Raw genomic sequence first — 19,663 nt, 5'->3', positions numbered from 1 at the left:
GACCCGACAAGATTGGCAGACAAAGTACAATTGCACAAAGCTACAACAACGTTGTAAAATGAGATACATTTTTTTTTTTTTTTGGGTACAAACGATGGCATTTGTATTGACTTAACTTGATAATACAAGTATGCTTTACAAAAAGAGGATAAGCTACCTTCACAATTCTTTCGTGCTTGATCTTTTATCCAACCCAGAAAATTGGTATTCCAATATACATCATTAGCTAACATAAAAGCCATGACACAACTGATTTCTTTCTCTACATATAAAGAAGAAATTGCATTGATCAAAAAACTCCCTCAACTTTTGTATATCCTCCAGTGCATTTCAATCTTCCACCAACGTGTTTCTTTTCCTAATTGCATAGCTGTTCTGACTGCCAAAGCCTCCTCTAGTCTTGGTTCTCCTATCTTTTCCTCCATTATGGCTTAGGCTTCCAGAATGTCTCCTTTCCAGTTACAGAAGTCAACGTAGACAAGGTTTCAAATCTTTGGGCTTGTGGCCACCGCCTAAGTGGATGGGGTGGGAACCTTGCCTCCCATCAAAAAATGTCATATTTAAGTGGTTTGTTTTTAAAAAATTCAGACGGGTGTGCTGTGCACCCGTCTAGTCCGGTAGTAGTTCAGTCTCCTCCGGATTATCCCTGAACCTCCTTAGGTCCGCCCCCTCCCCTTAGTGTAGAATAGAATAGTTTTATCGTCTCCGAAAAAAAAAAGTCAACGTAGACATTTACATTTACAGAAGTAAATCCGATCCGATTAACTAGCTTCTTTTACTAATAGTAAAATGAGACACACAATGTGTACTTTTCCATTGCTATTTATGTATTTACAGTTACAGAAGTCAATGTAAATCATAACACAAGATAAAAAAAAAAAAAAAAAAAGTAGATCATAACACTTGTTACAATTCAAACTTGTAAGCCAAGTTTAAAAGTTAATGCTTTGGAAAATCACAACTAACTAACAATTCTACTGGCTCTTGTTCCACTAATGGTATTTGCAAAAAAGGATGAATTAGGTTTTATTCAAAAATTGTTTAGTGCATTCACATTTGCTACATCAAAATCTTCAAAAATTGTTTGGTGCACCAAAATCTTTTAGAGTTCTAGTAGTGCAGCAATTGACATTATTGGAGAGCATTAATACTTATTATACCTGTCGCATTTGTAATTTTTAAACACGTTCTACAATTTTATACATTTACATGATAAGCTAATATTGCTGAATGATTTATTTGTTGTGTACCCTTACCTTTTATGAAGGGACTAAACTAATATTTAGATCTTTAAGAAATGCATTGCAAAAACTTGCTAAACGTAGATACTTCAACAAAAAATCTCCTATTTTTTGCACGTTTAAATCAGCTGGTGTTTACATTTTATGCTTGTTTTTGTAATAATATGAGCCTGTGATCTCTCATTGAAAAATTGTACCTTCGAAGTTTATCATCATCATTTTTTAGAGAAGATAAGTTGTTGAAGTTATAGATACGGATCCAAAGTAAAATGACCCTAAACATAGATGGCAAGAGATATCCATACAATCTTAAAAGTAAGATTTCCATGATGATGACAAACTTTATAGTCTGACATTACTGTAACTTGTAAAAAAGCCTTTCAGATATCTGTTTAAGTGCTTATCAAAACATTTAGATGAAAATAAGTATCTGCTATAGTTATATCCATTAGTTAAACTGAATATTCATCTATGGATATACCAAAAAAAACCTATCTGATCTTAAATTTTACTTTGGATAATGGACATCTCTTCAGATGGCCAGAAAATGTTGATGTTAGCAAATACTGCAGTGGAACAAGAGATCTTGTAAAGGGGAGAAAAAATGCACATTTGTGGCTAACTTAGTGGGCTGCAAAGTGTGGGACAAAGCTTCTTATCAAGAATTTTCTTTTTGAATTTTGCAGGTTGATCAAGTACACATCTAGAATGTATGCAGCTATAATTTTCAATGAAACTTGAGACACATGACAATTTCATGCAATATAGTTTTGAGAATTAACTAAACATTAAATGATACATCACAAAAAATTTTGGGAAAATGGCACAATGTGTATAAAGTACCCTACAAAATCCCAGTTTCAAAAGAGGAAAGAATGGATATTCTCCGTTGAGGGAAAAAAGGTTATCCCTGTTGCGAGTACCACATAAAAGTTTTAGCTCAACTGATCAAGTTCTCAACAATTTGGGAGACAGCTGAGTAAGTACCAAAAGCAGATGACACAGATCCAACTATTATGACCGATACACAAGCAGCTACCTGCAAGGATGAACAGGAAATAAAAAGACTGACTAAACAGTAAACAACGGGTGTCAAGCAAAGGCCTAGGCACCTAATGTTTCTCATGCACAAAGCGATAGTGTGGCTTATTTGTGCTTGTTCTATACGCCTCATCTCTCAAAGCTGCATCAGGTGTTCCGATTTCCGGAATGATTTTCTTCTTCCACTTGTTACTATGAGGATTAGATGGATTTGAGATTTTAATCTCAATCATTCGTCTATGTAGCATGTTTCTTTCCATTCCCATTAATCAATAAATAATCATATCTGAGCATGGTTTGCGGAATGTGGAATAAAAATGCGGGGCACGAGTTGGTTTTACCTGGAACTGGTTTGTTTTTCCTTTCAAGATGCGAAGATAGCAAACGCAAGGAAGTATAAATGTCTGGGAAAAAAAATTCTGAAATCAGCTTACTGAAGAAACTGAAATTGGCAATGTGAAGGTGGTAGGAGAAGTAACTGCAAATAAGTGGTATAGTAGGACTTACCACTAGCATTGTGAGTAAAGATCCAATAAGTGCCATGACCAGACCTGAAAAAGAAAAAAAAAAAAAAAAGGAAAAAAAAAAGCAGTATGATACTGTTTAGCTCAGCTCTTAAAAAGTTGGAAAAATAGATCCCAACTAAATAGGAAACTGATGCAATTTGCATCATGATAGACTCGGCCAATTAACATAGTCGAAGAAAAAATTTGAGAAGCTACACTGCCAAATATGCAAATGAAACTTACCGAAGAACGGAACAGAAAGGCCCACAATCAGAGTAGAGACAACTAGCACTGTCCTTATGAGGATTGAGTATATGTGAGACTTCATGTGGTTTGCAGGTATCAGTTCTTCCAGACACAAGGCCACAGGAGTCATGGTTAAAGCATATGTGTTTCATATTAAGGAAATTCAGCTCTTCCATTGTGATTAAAAGCATCACAGTTTGGCAAATCTAACAGCTTCAAGAAGATCATCCAAACAGATACTACCATTGTGAGAAATTACATCCTAAATTTCCTGAGCAATATACTTTTTGGGATTTTTAATTGTGCATTGATACTTAAGTTGCTAAAGCACTACAACATTGGTTTTATTGTTCTTATCTTGATAAACAAATACTCAGCATGCTGTTTTGAAAAGTAAACCAGTATCTACAGATTTTAAAAGTTTTGGCAATAAAATTTCTATCCCTTTTTGTCTCCAGTATCATGTCCTAAATACATATGCTGATCAGAAGCGGGAATTGCTGTCAGAAGTGATTGTAGTGCATGCAAATTCTAGTCAGCAATTTTAATTCTAAAAAGGATATTTTGTAAATGGATTAACAACCTGCAAAATAGCAAGGACAAAACAGAAGTTATAGATAGTGCATAGGCTGCAAAATCAAAATAAGCCAGCTAACTGCAATTCAAATTCCAAAACCAGTTCAAGTTTGATACAGTGGTCAAAGAGTCCAAGAGGAAGCATAATAAATTAGTAAGCAAAATGTGAAAGATAAGCCCTCTCACATGGTGCTTTACGTGGTTAAGGTAGGTGAACTTAGCATGTGTCCAAATATTAAGAATCAAAGAAAACACCGCGAAGCATTTCACTGAAACTTTAAAATGACCTACCGTTGTCCAGACAGCAATTTTGGAGGCAATTAAATCTTGGGGCAAGTTAAGAGTGAATTGTGATTTTGTTGATTCTCCAAACACCAAGTATCCCAATACGGCAGCTCCGGCATACATCAGAGTACAGATTCCAAAACTAGATTCAACGCAAAAACAAGAAAAAATCAAGAAAAAAACATTTGAAGCTCCTAATGAGATATGCCACCTTGTATACAGGATTACTAATGCCAATATGATGATGCAATGTAAGGAATGTGCAAAGTGGTGCCAGACGTTGGTGCAAGCTTCCAATGACATAATGTTGTTATGAGTTTCTAATATCTACTCAGAGTGGCAGTTAAAGAAAGTTTTCAAGCATGTATAATGTAGAAAATGAAGGCCGCCTTTTCTGTGCCAACACAATATGTAACAGTTCACAGGACAGCTGTTGCATGATTTACCTGGTTAAGAGAACTGCAGGATACTGGCTAGGTTTCTCCATTGATGTGTAGATATTGGGAAAAACCGCATGGCCTGAGTAGCAATAACCATATAGGCCAATAGCAACAGGAAGAGTTGAGAGATTTAATACGGTCCCCTCGGGCTCAAAGCCAACTTTGTCCACCAAGCCAACCCAGAATAAGCAGGAGACCACTAATATTGAAGCAATAACTCCTCCAGCTAAAGAGAGTAATTTACAAACGAGGATAATGGTTAATTTAGTGTACATGACACCCAGTGCATGATACACTCAGATTAACAAAAGAGATTCACAAAGAAACAATGAGAGCGTAAGCTGATTTTCCTAAAGGGACAGATGAGAGTGCTTTTGACCCAATATTGATCTAAAATCTCCTATAGCACAAATTTAATAGGAGAAACACTAGATATAACACTGGTAATACTTGGAAATTATTGGTAACTTTTACCTGAACGCAGCTGAAGAGACAATACAATCTGCTAGATTACCAGTGCAGAACATTTCAAGAAAGATATACTTACACTATCATATTCAAAATCTGCACTTCTTTCCTTTGAAAAGTTCCTTAATCAATAAATCACTCACCTGAGATGTAACTAAGCAGAGTGAGATCTCGCAGCCAAACAGTAGGGAGAACAGTGAGGGTAGTGAGCAAAGCAAATAGGTGTTTTGAATTTAATTCAAGTCCTCCCAAGCTTAAATGTGCATTAGGAAACAGAGATGATAAGTTATCACTCTCCAGAATGATATACTCAACACAACAAGCCTGCAAGGCCAGAACACGGAATCTTTAGTAGTAGCATGATATATAAATCAGACTAAAAGAGTAGGAAATGCTGCATGTTGCCAGAAAAAAATTAGGGAGACGAATTCCAAAAGTTCACTTATGTCTCCATAGCCTTCATTTCAAGGTATGTCATAATCTAGCCAAATCAAGACACACATGCCGCAACTAGAAATCCAACATAAAATATTAGATGCCAAATGAAAAGAAGCAATCTAAAATTTGACAAATAATCTATTGCTAGATGAGGATAACAGTTCAAACCAGATGCCGCAAGAATCAACATCACTGATAAAAGTGTCCACGATTGTTCAAAACCTTTAAAAGTATAGACTGAAGCGAAAAAATTAACAAACTAGCAAACTGCAACACTTGAAAGACCTATATAATGAGTGAGTGTGCACTTTCTTTGATTTCCTTCCTTTTTTGTTTTGGTTGTTACTTTATCAGAATACTGTTAGATTATACTTCCAAGGTATGGCAATGTAACTGACACCAAAGTATGAAAAAAGCTCGAAGTTGAGAAAGATCTACTTACGTATAATTCTGCATATAAAATAATCTGCATCCACAAAACACAGAAGATTAACATTGTCAGTAAATGATGAAGTATGTAAATTGATCAACAATTCAACAAATGATAAATCATCAATGGCTTAATAAGCAAAAGCCTGTTGTATATTGATTTCTTGGAACAGAATATCATTTATGAATTTTGAAAAGCTCCAAATTAAGGCTGACTAGTTTAGAATGAGTAGTGGATGGAACTAAACCCTGATATTGCTGCAATGATATCGCTTCCAGAATTGAAGTGCAGATTCTCATTATAATCCAAGTACTTTTGAGTCACAGTATCTTGTATGATACAAGAAAGGAATTCAATTCAGGAGCTCTCAGTGCAGGTCGACTTGATAAATTATTCTACTGATAATAGTATTATATATGACTTTTTACCAAAAAGATTAAAGGGTCTGACAGCATAGGATTTTCTACCCAAAGGCCTGATAGCCAATTAGAGTGAATCATCTTTTGCGCTGACATTAAACAGCTTTTGTTGTAGCAGTGTCCTGGCTCACATGTCAGGGGAGGTTAGATTGAAAGCTACCAACTTGCCTGGCCTAATTTAAGACTTAATTATGTAGGATGAATAATGTTTGCATTGGCATGACATTATTATTGGTCAAATCTTTGTTTAGAAAAAAGGAGCTTGTTCATGAGGGCCAAGATAGAAAAGGCAAAGATAAAAGCAATTTGAACCTTAAATCCATGTATCCTTCCCATGAGATAAAAATAACAGTGTATTTTTGTTTAATTTTAAAAACTAACGACTCCAAGATACTTTCTGACATCAAAAGCCACAAACTTCCTCTCCAGTTTAGCTTCTTGTACATCAGTTCCCAATGTTATACTCTCTGCTAGATCTAGAAATGAAGACTAGTATTCTACTTTATTCTAACGTCAGACAAAATCAAAGAAAGGAGTTCACAAGTTCGCTTGGTTTTTATTATTTCTCTCTTGGGTGTCAGCAATTTAAATTTTCCCATGCAAGCTAGGAGACCTTTCATATCTTTGGATCTTTAGATGGAATCTATAGGAGAAGCAAATGAAAGATACAGTATACTTACAGATATAGCAATACGTCCCACATTACCGAAGGCAGCATGGCCAATATCCGGGTAAGTCTCGAGCCCAGGCTGACTGTCCAAACAGGAACGCAGGAGAATCCCAGTGTAGTAAGAAACAACAGCGAAGATAAACAGAATTGATAGCCCAACCCATCCACCTTCTTTGACAGCATAAGGAGTTGAAAGAATTCCAACACCACAAAGAACATTTATGCCTGTGAAAGGTAAACGTACATAATTTTTATGTGTCTTCATTCACCATGAGCACATTAGCAGCTGAATGCAAAGGCAAAATCAGAATTGTCAAGGCCTTCAAACGGTTCTAGATGTTTCATGATAGTTTCTGATTTGATATTTTATTTCATTTTGCAAGGAACTGCAAGGACGAACTTCCTTACGTGAGTGGAAAGGGAAAAAGATCAAATGTATAGGTAGAATATATATCTGCAGATAGAAGAAAAGGATTTAGAATATTATGGGAGCCATCAGAGTTCTCAGTGAGTGAATAGATTATAGCAAATTTAGGCTTTTCTTTTTAGTTTACAGTAAAGTGGGCAAGTTTATATTCCTACATCTAGAAGTTGAACGAGGACAGATTACTGAAGTACGAATCATCAACATTCACGTCAACATACAAGTTAATTATGCAGTTGCTCTGATAAATGCTTCTTTGATATTCCTGCATTTCTATGTAGATTGATGGATAGCCAATCAAATAAACCTACCATTCACCACAGCTTGTCCATATGAACTCTGGCGAGGAAGAGAAACCTCATGTGAGACCTTGGATGATTTCCTGTCAGCAGTTCCTTTTCTTAAGGAAGGCCTCCTTTGCATGGGGGGCAGCAGAGAATGTGAACTACGCCTTTCTGGTGGCTGCCGTGCATCTGCTACTGGTGGTAATAGAGGTTTTTGCAAAGAAGGGAGTACTTCAGGAGTGTGTCTTCTTGTTAATGAAGAAGAGATAAATGAGCTGCCTAAACGTGATAATGTAGGCGTCCCCAGGAAGTTAAGACTTGGAGATGGTACACTACTGTATAAATCGATGGACTGCCTGATACAAGGATATGAGATACCAAGCATTATCAACCAGAGTTTGAACACAGTCCAAGTCAGATGACTAATGTAAACATTTCTCAAATAAATAATCCAGTTGTGCAAGTTTAAAACATATTAAGAAAGAACCATTGGAATTGATTCTAAATCTTAAAAGTTAAGTGCCAAATTATTTGCAGCTTGTAGAATTGCACGTGAGGGAGTGATGGTTGTACTCATGATCAAACCAGTATGTTTTATCCTCTCCAAAAACAACTGAAAACTGATGCAAATAAGAAACTCTGGTACATGATTTAAGGAGGAAAGTGAATCTCTGGCACTTATTTCAATCAAAACATCTGGCAGACTGTCTAAAAGTTGGTATAGTTCTGGCCAGATGTTATGACACACAAGTTATGGAAATTGGTTCAGTCTAAAGCCCATGAAATGAATACTCTAGATGTGGTTTGGCAACTTCTCTTCTAGAATCAGCAGTTCGATGAAAGGTAATATCCAAAATATGGTTTCTACCATTGATAAATGTAGTAAGGACAAATGCAACTCCTTCACTTCCAAAGATGGTTAACAGGGATTAACCATCAGTCCCTCATGATGAAGCAAAAACTTTTCAATAGAGGCAGTAATCAGCAATATAAGTGCATCCTACCAAGTTCGGCTAAGCTGAAGGAGGAGCCAGGGATGACATAAAATGCTCTGGCCTTTTGATAACATTACATAGCCTGCCTTAAGCCCATAGCTATCCTTTACTGATGTTACTGGATCCATTCAAACTCATAAACTACTGATATTCATGGCCGAAACAGAATGAAAATATTTGAAGAAGCTTCAAAATATGAATGATGAAAGCATTTCAATCCCATTTCTAAATATCTCTCCTAGCTAAAAATGAATGGGTAAAGCTAAATATCTGGTACTATATAAATATAACAGATTTCAAGAAACCAAGTGCTTCACTGCTAAATACAGAATCTGCAGAACAAGAACAGAACAAACGTAGAGAACACCATAGCTAGATGTAGAAAGAAACAACTATAGATATGTGCGATAAGATGATACGCACCTGTAACTTTGAGGCCAAGAGGTGGTGATAGATTTGCTCTCCGGCCTTTCGTCCTCATTAGAATAAGTGCTAGAATCAGAATTATTTCCATCTTCACTGTCTTCTTTCTCCAGTGCCTTCTCCTCATCTTCCTCGTCGCTCTCTATGTAGAAACTCTGTTCTGATACCGAATTCTTCATCTTTCTCTGTGTCTCTCTCTCTCTCCAAATCTTCAAATTGTAAATTAAACTCAACCCTTTATGGCAATCGTAACAATATTGGAAAGCTAGATCCAACTAATAAACAAATTCCAACAGAATCATGGATATTAAGAAATTAGTTGATGCTCTCAATCTCAATAATCATTAAGAACTTCCTTCAATATTAATACCATAAATATCCTTATGAAATGTGTCTCTAAGGAGGATAAGAAGTATTGAGTTTCTAACAAAGGAAGATGGAAATACATGCATGTCAACAGATTAGCTAAGACGTCGGTGATTGTCTCTAATTCGACGTGAATGAAGGGAGAAAAAACTTGACAGGAGAAACCAAAAATAGACAGGATAGGGAAAGAAAAGAAAAAAAAAGGTGGCTGAAAATACGGGCCGGATACAAGTGTAGCTAAACATAGTAATACAGATTAAACCAATCAATAAACTTTGACAGGATTTTGAGAGCCACTTTCGAACATTTCCTAGACATTTCCAAATATTTATCCAACTTTCAAGATGCAGGACTAATTGCATGCACATGCATTCCCAGATTTCTAGCTGGTTTCTACAAGACGTCTGCAGAGACAGAGAAGAGAAAGAAGAAAGAAAAGGGTACCATACCTGCAGCCTTGCAGGGTCCCGAGCCAGAAATGCTGTGCTTTTCTGGTGAGTTCTTGTTCTAAAATCCTGACCCTTTTCTGTTTTTCTTTACAAAAGCTTGGTGGATGAAAGATAAATCTTCTCTGGATCTTGAAAGACTCAGAAGCACCAAACTCCAGTTAGCTTCTGTTCTCTGGCAGTCTGTGACTCTGTTTTTGTTTGTCTGTGTGCGCAGGCGCGTGTAAAACTAGCAATGTTGGGGGCCAGAGCCGTGGAGTGCTGTGCTGGTGTAGTTTAATCTACTCCCAAGTCTGCTAATTTACCCGTAAATTTATACCCAGGTGTCAAGATCCCTATGGTAATAGAACTAATATGCTTACAGGGCGGAGAACTTTCAAGATTCCGTCGAGTGACAGAAAGTGCAGCTGCTGTTGTTTCTGTGAAAGTTGTAGCCCTTTTGGGATAAAATCATAAAACCATAAAGTTTTCACTTACCCATATAGACTGAATTGCAGAGTCCAACTTGGTAGAAAGTCGCGGGTGGGAATGGCATTGGTTGTTGCTTCTTACCACCATTCTGCATGGACTGGCAAAGGAAGCACTTTAGGCCAACTTTATCATCTCTGTGCCTTCTTCCTATGTTCAATCTGTCAAGAAGAAGAAATCTTGGAGTGAAATTGAAAAAATGTCTGCCAAATAAACCAGGTAATCTTAGAAGATTCTTAATTAATTTTTAGTATTTGTATTGGAGTCCAGTTTCAGTACTTTCTTTATTTACTTACGAATTGCTGTTTCATTAAGTATTTTATTAAAAAGAGTTTAAAGAGTCATCAAGAGTACCTACTTAAAGACTACTCTAATATCTCACGGTATGAGTTGAGTTTATTATTCTTTTTTCTCTCACACATACACTTGTAGTTCATTCTTTGAAATATTAGGCTTGATTGAGTCCAAAAAAAAAAAAATCCCAGAAAAAAAAAATCAAGAAGGAGACAAAATGTCGTTCTCTGTACACTTCATCAGAGATGAGCATACGTGTATGTCCTACTTCTATCTAGGCGTAAAAAAAGATTAAAGATAATAATAACAATAAAAAGATCATCTCAAGTTCAGCAGGAAAAAAAGCAGGCAAAACTATGCATGGCTGCCTCTCCAATAAACTCAAGGAACCAATAAACTCAAGGAACAGAAAAAAGTCCCCACCAAAACTCCCATAAAATACATGGTTCTTTCTTAACAAATCAATTATTCATAAGGTTATGGCAACATCAACGTTGGCATCCATGGCATTACATTACATCAAGTTGCACAACTAGTTTGTAAGTATTGCAGGGCCAGTTTTAAACAGCCCTCCTCCTAGTGTTAGGCTGCTACTCATGGACAGCGACAAATAAATGGTGATCCATCAGGATCCAAGGGTCCTGCATGTGGGGATGGATGTCACATAATTGCTATATTGTATTTTTGTTAATCAGGTACTATACAAATTCCAACCCGAAAAGCTCTACTTTTTTTGTTTTTTTTGGTCTTTTTGTTTCCATTTGGATTTGTAAGCAAGGGGGTGGATGTGATTTTACAGCCCCTGAGCTGGATAATTAGGACAAACCCTTTTTACCTGTGAAAAAAAAAAATTCATACGTGCAATGAACAATTTTCTTGATATAATTGCCCTGCAATTCCAGCATCAGCATAATACGTACTCAAATACAGACCAGATCTGGCACCGCAGGCTGTTTGTGACAGCGTGGGACATTTACGAAACACAAGATTTGATTTTCGATTCTCCACGTCTCAGATCTATTATCATGTCTAGGTTCATTCCAGTCACTTGTTGGAAAAGAACTGATGATGGAAGTTGATGTATAATTTGGATTGAGTGGTCTCTATTAATGTTCCTTACGATTTTCTTTCTTGAAGGGTTGGGCAAGATTTGTGCATGTTGTGGTCAGTATATTTGATGTATTCGTTATGGAATATACTCTCTGCAAACCAAGAAGCCAAGAAAAATCGGTTCAAGTAAATATAACACATGTAGCTGACGATGCAGAGCCTGAATTTTGATGATTTGAGCATATACAGTATATTGAATTTGTGGGCATCATTAATGGTGCAAGACACTGTGAATAAGGCCTCTCACTCTGTCGTCAATTTAGGAGTGCAAATGAATCGAGTCGAGTCGATCCGAGTTTTGGCCCAATCAACTTGACCTTCCAGTTAATTTTGTGAAGGTCGAGCTCAGCGAGCTCAAAATGTTGAGTTCAAGCTTACAAAATAAAAAATAATAATAAATTTATTTTTTAAAAATAAAAAATAATTATTTATTTTTAAAAATAAATAAAATAATAATTTTTTAACAAATAATAAAATATTAGAGATATATGTGTAATTTTACTATTAAAATAAAAAATAAAAAAATATATAATTGAGCTCGCGAGCTTAATGTTTTTGAGCTCAAACTCGAGCTCGAGTTTGACTTAATTAGCTCGAGTTCGACTCGAACTCGATATTGATCGAGGTCGAGTCGAGCTCTCGATTCGTGAACACCCCTAGTCATCATGCATTTCTTTTAGTAAATTAAAGTTTAGTTCCGATTATCACCACGGGTCAGAGCATGCTCCACGGTTACATCACAGGTTACTTATAAAAGTTCTTACAGATCGTTTATCAACGCAGATACACAATATTTTTCTAAGAAAGTGATCAATTCTTTTCAATTAAATCAACTTATACAGACACTTTGTCGTCGTGCATGTTATAATATGTTTATGCATTCAAACAATTAAAATTGAGCACGAAGGCAAGGATAACGTATAATCCAATTGTACTCTACCTAATTTGACCGAGATATTCATTCAAAAAAAAAAAAAAAAAACAAGGAAAGATATGTTAATGAATTAAGTTACAGCTTGACAAACCATCGTAAGCATATTGTTGAATTTCTTTTTCCATCATTTCAACCGAATTGCAGCTCATATGCGCAAGAACTGCCAGCGTTCAATGAATTCATCTGGTTGACGCCCATGTTTTTCAGTCAAAAGGGTGACCCTCCAAAGAAACTAATGGAAGAATGGCAACAATACAGTCCAGATATGTACATCGTCACTAGGCCAAAGAAAAAATGATTTCTTTAAGACGTATGAATTTGTCCATCTGGAAGCATAATCATTCGATCCATAGAAACCCCATGCCAATCACTAAAATTAAGTGAGATTCGTATTAAATAAACGTGTGCTTATCCCCACGTCAGCCACCATGATGTCGACTTCCAACCATTTCATTTTCAATTTTTGTTGCCTATCTATTTGAAGCATGTTAAGATACAAGAAAATACAATTCTTACATCGACAATAGCGGCATCACACACAGTAAAACTCTTGTATTTGTCTTAAAAAGTTTTTTAAAAAAAAATATGCGACGACAATTTGATATACGTGAAATTTATAAACGTAAAAAGTCAAAATCAAGAATGAATCTTCAATTCCACATATATCTATCTATTTCATCGTAGTGGGATTTTGATGTACGAAAGAAAAAGTGTAGCACAGCATTCAGAATTTAATTCTAGGGATTCACCAATTATTCTTGTGAAAATTGTTAGTTGGGCTCAATGAATCATTTGAATCAGTGACCTTGGTTTCGCATCAGTGTTGGCTGTCTAGGTATAGTGTTCTTTCTTTAATGTAAACCAGATTCCTTTATTTAGATGGAGGAGTTACTCGTAACAGGACATGCATAAACTAATAAAAGTAAAAGGATTTCTTTGTTCTAATCAAGCATAAAAAGAGGTGTTGCTTTGCAGATCTTCCAAAGTGCTGAGCTATATTTTTGGTGCTTTCTTGGTTCAAGATTCCTCATCTTTATCAGTTGTATGCTTGTCTGTATGTAAGTATTCATTCGTGTCCTGTTAAAAGAAGTCGTCCGTTATAAGTAATAAAAAAACATTTCTTTTAGGGTTAAAAAACAACATAAAAATACTTGTGCAGAAAAAAGAATGATACGGATCATGTTCTCCAAGCAGTCCTTATTGACTAGAAACTACAACAAACAATTGAATCGATTAGATCAAAAAAGGACCTTCCGTTGTCAACAATAAACTTCAATCCGCTTATGATCCCAGTCCAATTACGATCTTTTATCAATTTGTGAATCAAACTACTTCACATTGTACAAAGTTATCTTCAATCACTGGAGTTGGCTCAACGGTCAGGAGAGGGCTTTTAAAGTTTTTGTCACGGTTAGATTTAAAGATTTGAATTCTATGTCTAACAGTTGTTTGTTGGAGAGTGGAAGAATGAAAAAAAAAAAAAAAGAGTACATTGGTACTTGTGCATCCATCATTCAAGTGTGTCGCTGTCACAAAATTATTCTTCTCCTTCTGATTGATTGTTGTGAAGACCTGTTAAGGTATATTATGTCAACGTCGTGAAGAAAATCTACTTCAAGAGCCGAAAGGAGTAGCTTTTAAGCTTGCTAATGTTTCTCTAGGAAATCCTGCAAATGCAAGCTATTAATTACCGAAAACATTGGGCAGTTTTATGAGGCAAATTAAAAAGAAGCCTCAACGACATAAATAGGGATAGAAGCAGGGATTTTCGCACGTTGTCTCTGAGTGAAATTTCTGATTTTTTTAAAAATAAATTATCATGTTAAAAATCTATACATGTATACAATATACAAAAGGATGGCACCATTTCTAATATTAACATACACTCATCAGTTTTGAAACTTCCTACTGCCCCTTTAATTGTAAGGGTAAAATGGTTCTACCCTCTTACCAAAGAAAAAATGAGTTTGTAAATGTTTCTTTTCTTTTTTAGTATAAATAGGAGGTTCTGAAATCTCTCACTTACATCCCCTCTCTATTCCATCCAACCCATCCCTCCAAACAGTTTGTGAATGCAATATTTTTGTTTGTTGCACACACGTCGATTGTGCATTAATCACCGGTAGGGATTTAATATCGTGTTTACATCAAAACAAGCAGGATCTCTCTGCTTATTAGTAGAATATATCAACCCTTTTAGTTCTTTTTGTTTTCAAAATCCTAGACCTCGTGAACAAATGCCAAAAAAAAAAAAAAAAAAAAGTTTTGGTGTCAATCCTATCAACCATGCAGAGGTGGCAGTAGTGATTCATTCGCACCAGAGGACGAGATCTTGATTGAGTGTTTTAACTCTTTCGGATAGACGTGAAGTCGACATACGGCACATAATTGCACATGGTGTTGGTGGCTTGTGTTTTTCGTCTATCCATTCGGTGCATTTCATCTTTCTTCAAATTGTTGTTTTTTCACCATAATTTTACAGGTTTAGTAGCAGAAAGAATAGTACTAGTTTCTTGGCTAGACCAAAACTCCAAATTTTGATTGGTCTTTTTCAATCCATCTCACAAATGGATACGGCATAATCTGTCACTGCAAGATTGTCTGCTTTGTTCATCTTACTTCTGTATCTAGAGCCTTGATGAAGTGCTAGCTTCCAATGCTTGACTCGATTGTATGATAGTTTCAAAACTTTTTTCATTTTTGTACCCGTTTATCTCTCAAGACTAGCTACCTTTTCTTGATTGGGCTTAAATGGATTAACGTCGGGGCACAAGTTTTGGTGTCAGAACTACTACTTCTTGTGCATCCAGCCTTAGAAAATATTTGAACAGTTTCTGTGGGCATCATACCATAGCATCACTTTTCACCCCCGGATCATAGCCAAGTATTATATAGTAATATACAATGTTATAGAGTCTGGCATCTTGTCAGCCTGAGGAATGGTGAAAATAAATAATAACTGAATCTCCATTATATGCGAATGTGAGTTAAAATTCACCGCAATCGATAGATGACAATGTGGAAAATCAAAGCGATTTGAATGTTTGTTTTTTTTTTTTTTTTTTTTTTTTGTCGACACAGGGGTGTCCGGGTCAATCCTTACGGGACCCGACTAATCCCCTGCGGTCCGGGCCCGGCGTCCCAACCCAGCCCGAACACGTTAAGTGCGCGAAGGAATCCAGCGGAGCGAAAACTCGAACTTGTAACCTCAACATTCACTGGTGAGAGGCGCTGCCGCAGGACCATTCACGCGGGGGCGATTTGCATGTTTGATTGATAAAGCATATTTTACAGTTCTTGGAAACTGGCTTGGCTGGAGGGTCCATAATTCACAATTGATTGTAACGACTGTTGATGACCCTACAAATCAATAGAACTGCAATTTATGCACAGTATCCCCTCAACAACAACAATGAACTCTGTTGAATCTCTATTGAAGGGAAGATAGATGAGCGACAAAGAGAGGAAGATATATGGATAATTTTTTGTTATGTTGCTCATAAAAAAGCACGGGATGGATTAGCTTCCATTTTTGCATCTGAATTGGGCACTTAGCTTCATGGAACAACAGCAAAAATGAGTACCAAAATGTCACCTGACTTTGTTTAGCGGCTCCGTTTAACACTCGTTCTGCTGCAGCGCCAACTATTCCCGAGTTTGCTCCACATGCTGCTGGTAAGTTACCTCATTGTATGTTTTACTCCCGAGTAGTGGAGGAAAAAAAAAATTGAATTTGCAGCGGCTCTGGGCAAACAAAAGAGAGAAGATGCAGTGCTGGCTCACACTAATTGTAGAAGCAGAACCAGTCACAAGTTATCACGTGCAGTAGGAAAGCTCAATCCATCTTTGATATGGCTAACTGCTGTCGGCCATAGCCATTTTAACATGTTTGGACCTAATACCTGGAAATCAAGAAATGTTATTGCAGTCGGGACATGGTAATTGCATTCCAACATGAATTTGGCAATTCATCGAACTTTGAATTTAGAGCAAACTTGGAGCATGTAAGATGCATGGATGTGAGAGAGAGACCAGGGTAAAATTTTTGAAAGCACCAACATCAAAAGGATGATGAGGACGTAAACCAGATTTTTTGGCCAACCAAGCTGCTCTTTTTCCATCATAATACTGTGAAAACAGGTAATCTGATCATCAACCAATGGAAAAAAGGAAATTCATTATATGAATGGAATATTAACACAAGAATTTACCTCTATAGTCGTCTTATTATGAGATATGAGATAGATATGCCAAGCCAAGAGAGTTCCCAACGTCAAAGTCAAGCCCAAAAACATTACCCCACATGCAATCTGCAGTTTAGAACATCATATAACACTTCAAGAGCACTTTCAAGAATATGAGCAGATTACTGCTTCCAGATAAGGATATTCATGGAAATCAATCGAGTCAAAGAGATGGAAAACTAATACTTAGTGTTTTAATCAATCTTGACTAGATTCATATACTCATTAAACATTTTAAGTTAGCAAGAAAGCCTAATAAGAGCTGTAAATACTAAATACACTAGCAGAAACAATTACTGACTTACATAAAAGATCTTAAGCGGTATCCTTCCACTGAAATCCTGGTCCTTCTGAAGCACGCAATTTAGAATCACTATCTGGGGAAACCAACAACAGACAACACGTACTTAAAGCTTGGCATAGCTGGTATGACAAAACCAAAAGAACATATTTGAATGCATGGCATACCCAAGAGTAGGTAGTAGCAATAGTTGCATAGAACACTGATACAACAAAAGCCTTGTAGTTTCTATGACCAACACAATTATTTATCCAGACACAATGATGGTCCTGCACTTGTATTTCAAGAAAATAAATTATTAGACAGACAAGTAAATAATGTAACATTAGACAATAACATATTGACACAGAAATATGCACTTTGGTCAACAAGCACTCACCATTCTCAGAACACACCTTCGACAAACACGACAATGATGAGCCCTGGGAGGTTTATATGCTGAACACTTATCACATTGCCTCGGGTTTACATGCTGAAAATCATGAATTTAGTATATCTTTTGCATCAACATGCATCAAGATATCAAACCAACTTCATATCGCCATGAAAATGTGTAAAGCAAGCCTCCTGTTTTCTTGTTATTTTCCTTTTCATTTTGCATCAAATAAGGAAGTGTTTAAATAACTATAGCAAATTCATGGAATACTGTTAATCAGCAGCAAATTAACAAGAAGAATGGAGAGGCTTAAGAGGACAAAAAGGGAAACAAGTCAAGCAACAATTACAACAATTCTGCCACAATAAAAGAGGGTTGAAAAGTGTTGTGCTTCTACTTTAATTGGAATTCAAGGGTGTCAATCGCAATCATGTTGAAAAGCTGTTCTCTGCTAATGGAAATCAAATAGTGTCAATGATATCTAACCATGATTGACACCTCCTGACCAAATCTTCTCTATAGTCATCCTTACTTCAGAAGATGTCCAGAAAATTAAAAACAGAAAAGAAGGATAAAATGGGGTTATGTACACAAAAATTGACTTATTTTTTAATTTAAATTAAAGAAACATTGATGGTTTATTTAGCTTCTAAAAAGTGGAGTTCTCTTTCCTTTCTCTTGTTCACAGTAACACCTCCACACAATAATACAAGCAAACTCTCTTCCAACTGTTTCCGGTTGAATTCATAGAAGATCTTAATGTAGCCATTTACTCGTAGTTATTGACAATCATGGTAGAAAGCAAAATCATCCAAATAAACAAAACAAACAGCAAAATTCACCACAAGAACAACAACGTTCTCAGGCTTGACATTGGTGGATATAACAAACTGTCAAGAGCACCAAACATGTTACCTGGCTGCTTCACGTGCGGTAGCCATGGACGGTCTGTGGGATACAGTGCATTTCGTTGCACTAGTATTTGAACGGACCATTCACTTTTTCCTTTTTACCAGTCAATTTCATATGTGCTGATTCCTAACTTATGAAACAGAAGAATATTTCTAGTGTACATAACTCTTGAAGACGTTGAGCAATTAAATGATTTAAACAGAGCCCACTAATTCTAAATATAAGTAGCTCAATTACAGAAAAAAAAAAAGATCAAATCCTTTTGTATCATTGTTCTATATGTTCTACTGCTCCCCAGACATCTCTCCCCAAAATTCACTCGTCTTTCTCACACCAGTCCATAACAATTCAAGTGGCCAAAAGCTAAAAAGCCTGAGCATCCAAAGCACAGATTCCAACAAAAAGCACCGAGCTTTTTCAACCGCAACATGGGATTCCAATGCTAATTCTACCTTTCACAACAACAAGAAGAAAATTCCCAAAAAAAAGGAAAGAAAGTAGAGAAAACTTACAGAAGTCTTATCTTCTTGATCTGAGGGAAGACTATGCTCAACATCAGGAACAAATCCAGGAGGGACACCACCAGGGTCGGTGAGGACACAGACAAAGAAAGAGAAAACGAATAGGAAAGCCGATAAGGTGAAAACCATAGCATGTCGCGAGCCTTCTGAGGTACTTAAACCTGAACAATCTTCAATAAAGATGAAAACTGTGACATAATAAACAAACCCCACCATGAAAACAACTGAAAATATGGGAACTGAGAGAATTCTTTCGAGCTTCATAGCTGTATTCAGATCACTGCTGGTTTTTACTTCGGGTTTCTTGAGGACGGTTTTGAAGAAGAAAGTAGTTAATTTTATTTTAAAGTCATAAGAAAATAATTATAAAAAAAAAAAAAAGTCATAACAACATACTAATGTTAGCCCAGCTGGAAAGAACTTTCAAGTTCAGACCTAGTACATTATGTAAGGAGCCCAATTCACAAAAGGTGCCAGTCCATGTTTCTAGCCCAGGAAAAAATTCATGAGCCTCTAGACATTAGACCCAATTTCGTTACAATCCGTGCGTAGTCGAGGGAGGCCGAACAATTGGGTGTTACCGATTTAGAGAGATTCGCTGCAAGATATCTACACAAAATAAAAGAGAAAAAAGAGAAATTGTTTTCATGTTTTTGTATTTCTTCAGTGGCAGTTATAGGTGTCAAATAAACTCATTTAACTAAATTTACCTATACCTACCTATGAATAGATGGATATGGCTATCTTAAGTTTTGCATCTGGGTATAAATGGGTTACCTAATAATATCCATTTATAACCCAATTA

At 36.3% G+C, this 19,663-nt stretch overlaps 2 protein-coding genes and 1 long non-coding RNA gene across 6 annotated transcripts; 1 reads left to right on the top strand and 2 right to left on the bottom strand.

Moving 5' to 3' along the window:
• Positions 1–1,994: 1,994 nt before the first annotated feature.
• On the bottom strand, positions 1,995–9,976 carry LOC140035004 (amino acid transporter AVT1C-like). Of its 2 annotated transcripts, XM_072074191.1 has the most exons (13): positions 9,702–9,976; positions 8,887–9,095; positions 7,496–7,824; positions 6,771–6,985; positions 5,684–5,707; positions 4,947–5,127; positions 4,342–4,561; positions 3,902–4,037; positions 3,598–3,617; positions 3,032–3,177; positions 2,790–2,833; positions 2,624–2,686; positions 1,995–2,280 (listed from the first exon to the last, which is right to left on the bottom strand). In XM_072074191.1, the coding sequence occupies exons 2-13, from the start codon at positions 9,063–9,065 to the stop codon at positions 2,182–2,184; spliced, it is 1,656 nt and encodes a 551-aa protein (XP_071930292.1). In that variant the 5' UTR covers positions 9,066–9,095; positions 9,702–9,976; the 3' UTR covers positions 1,995–2,181. The 2 variants fall into 2 exon arrangements, with proteins under 2 accessions (XP_071930292.1, XP_071930293.1); XM_072074192.1 differs by lacking the exon at positions 9,702–9,976 and having other exon boundaries at positions 8,887–9,410.
• Positions 9,582–10,507, top strand: LOC140035005 (uncharacterized). The gene is made up of 2 exons (XR_011838919.1): positions 9,582–9,746; positions 9,916–10,507. It is a non-coding gene; the product is annotated as an uncharacterized lncRNA (long non-coding RNA).
• Positions 10,508–15,798: 5,291 nt separating this feature from the next.
• LOC140035003 (probable protein S-acyltransferase 15) lies at positions 15,799–19,219 on the bottom strand. 3 transcript variants are annotated; one of them, XR_011838918.1, is made up of 8 exons: positions 18,850–19,216; positions 17,429–17,521; positions 17,217–17,318; positions 17,054–17,125; positions 16,716–16,814; positions 16,537–16,632; positions 16,100–16,406; positions 15,799–15,864 (listed from the first exon to the last, which is right to left on the bottom strand). XR_011838918.1 is itself a non-coding variant. In XM_072074186.1 (7 exons), the coding sequence occupies exons 1-7, from the start codon at positions 19,120–19,122 to the stop codon at positions 16,311–16,313; spliced, it is 831 nt and encodes a 276-aa protein (XP_071930287.1). In that variant the 5' UTR covers positions 19,123–19,216; the 3' UTR covers positions 15,860–16,310. The 3 variants fall into 3 exon arrangements, 2 of the variants coding, with proteins under 2 accessions (XP_071930287.1, XP_071930288.1); XM_072074186.1 differs by having other exon boundaries at positions 15,860–16,406; XM_072074187.1 differs by lacking the exon at positions 16,537–16,632 and having other exon boundaries at positions 15,860–16,406; positions 18,850–19,219.
• Between the last annotated feature and the right edge of the window lie 444 nt (positions 19,220–19,663).

This window comes from Coffea arabica, chromosome 2c (assembly GCF_036785885.1).
Source record: "Coffea arabica cultivar ET-39 chromosome 2c, Coffea Arabica ET-39 HiFi, whole genome shotgun sequence".
In the NCBI taxonomy this organism is placed as follows: domain Eukaryota; kingdom Viridiplantae; phylum Streptophyta; class Magnoliopsida; order Gentianales; family Rubiaceae; genus Coffea; species Coffea arabica.
Note: the sequence above shows the minus strand (reverse complement) of the source record. Positions and strands in the feature narration are given on the sequence as shown.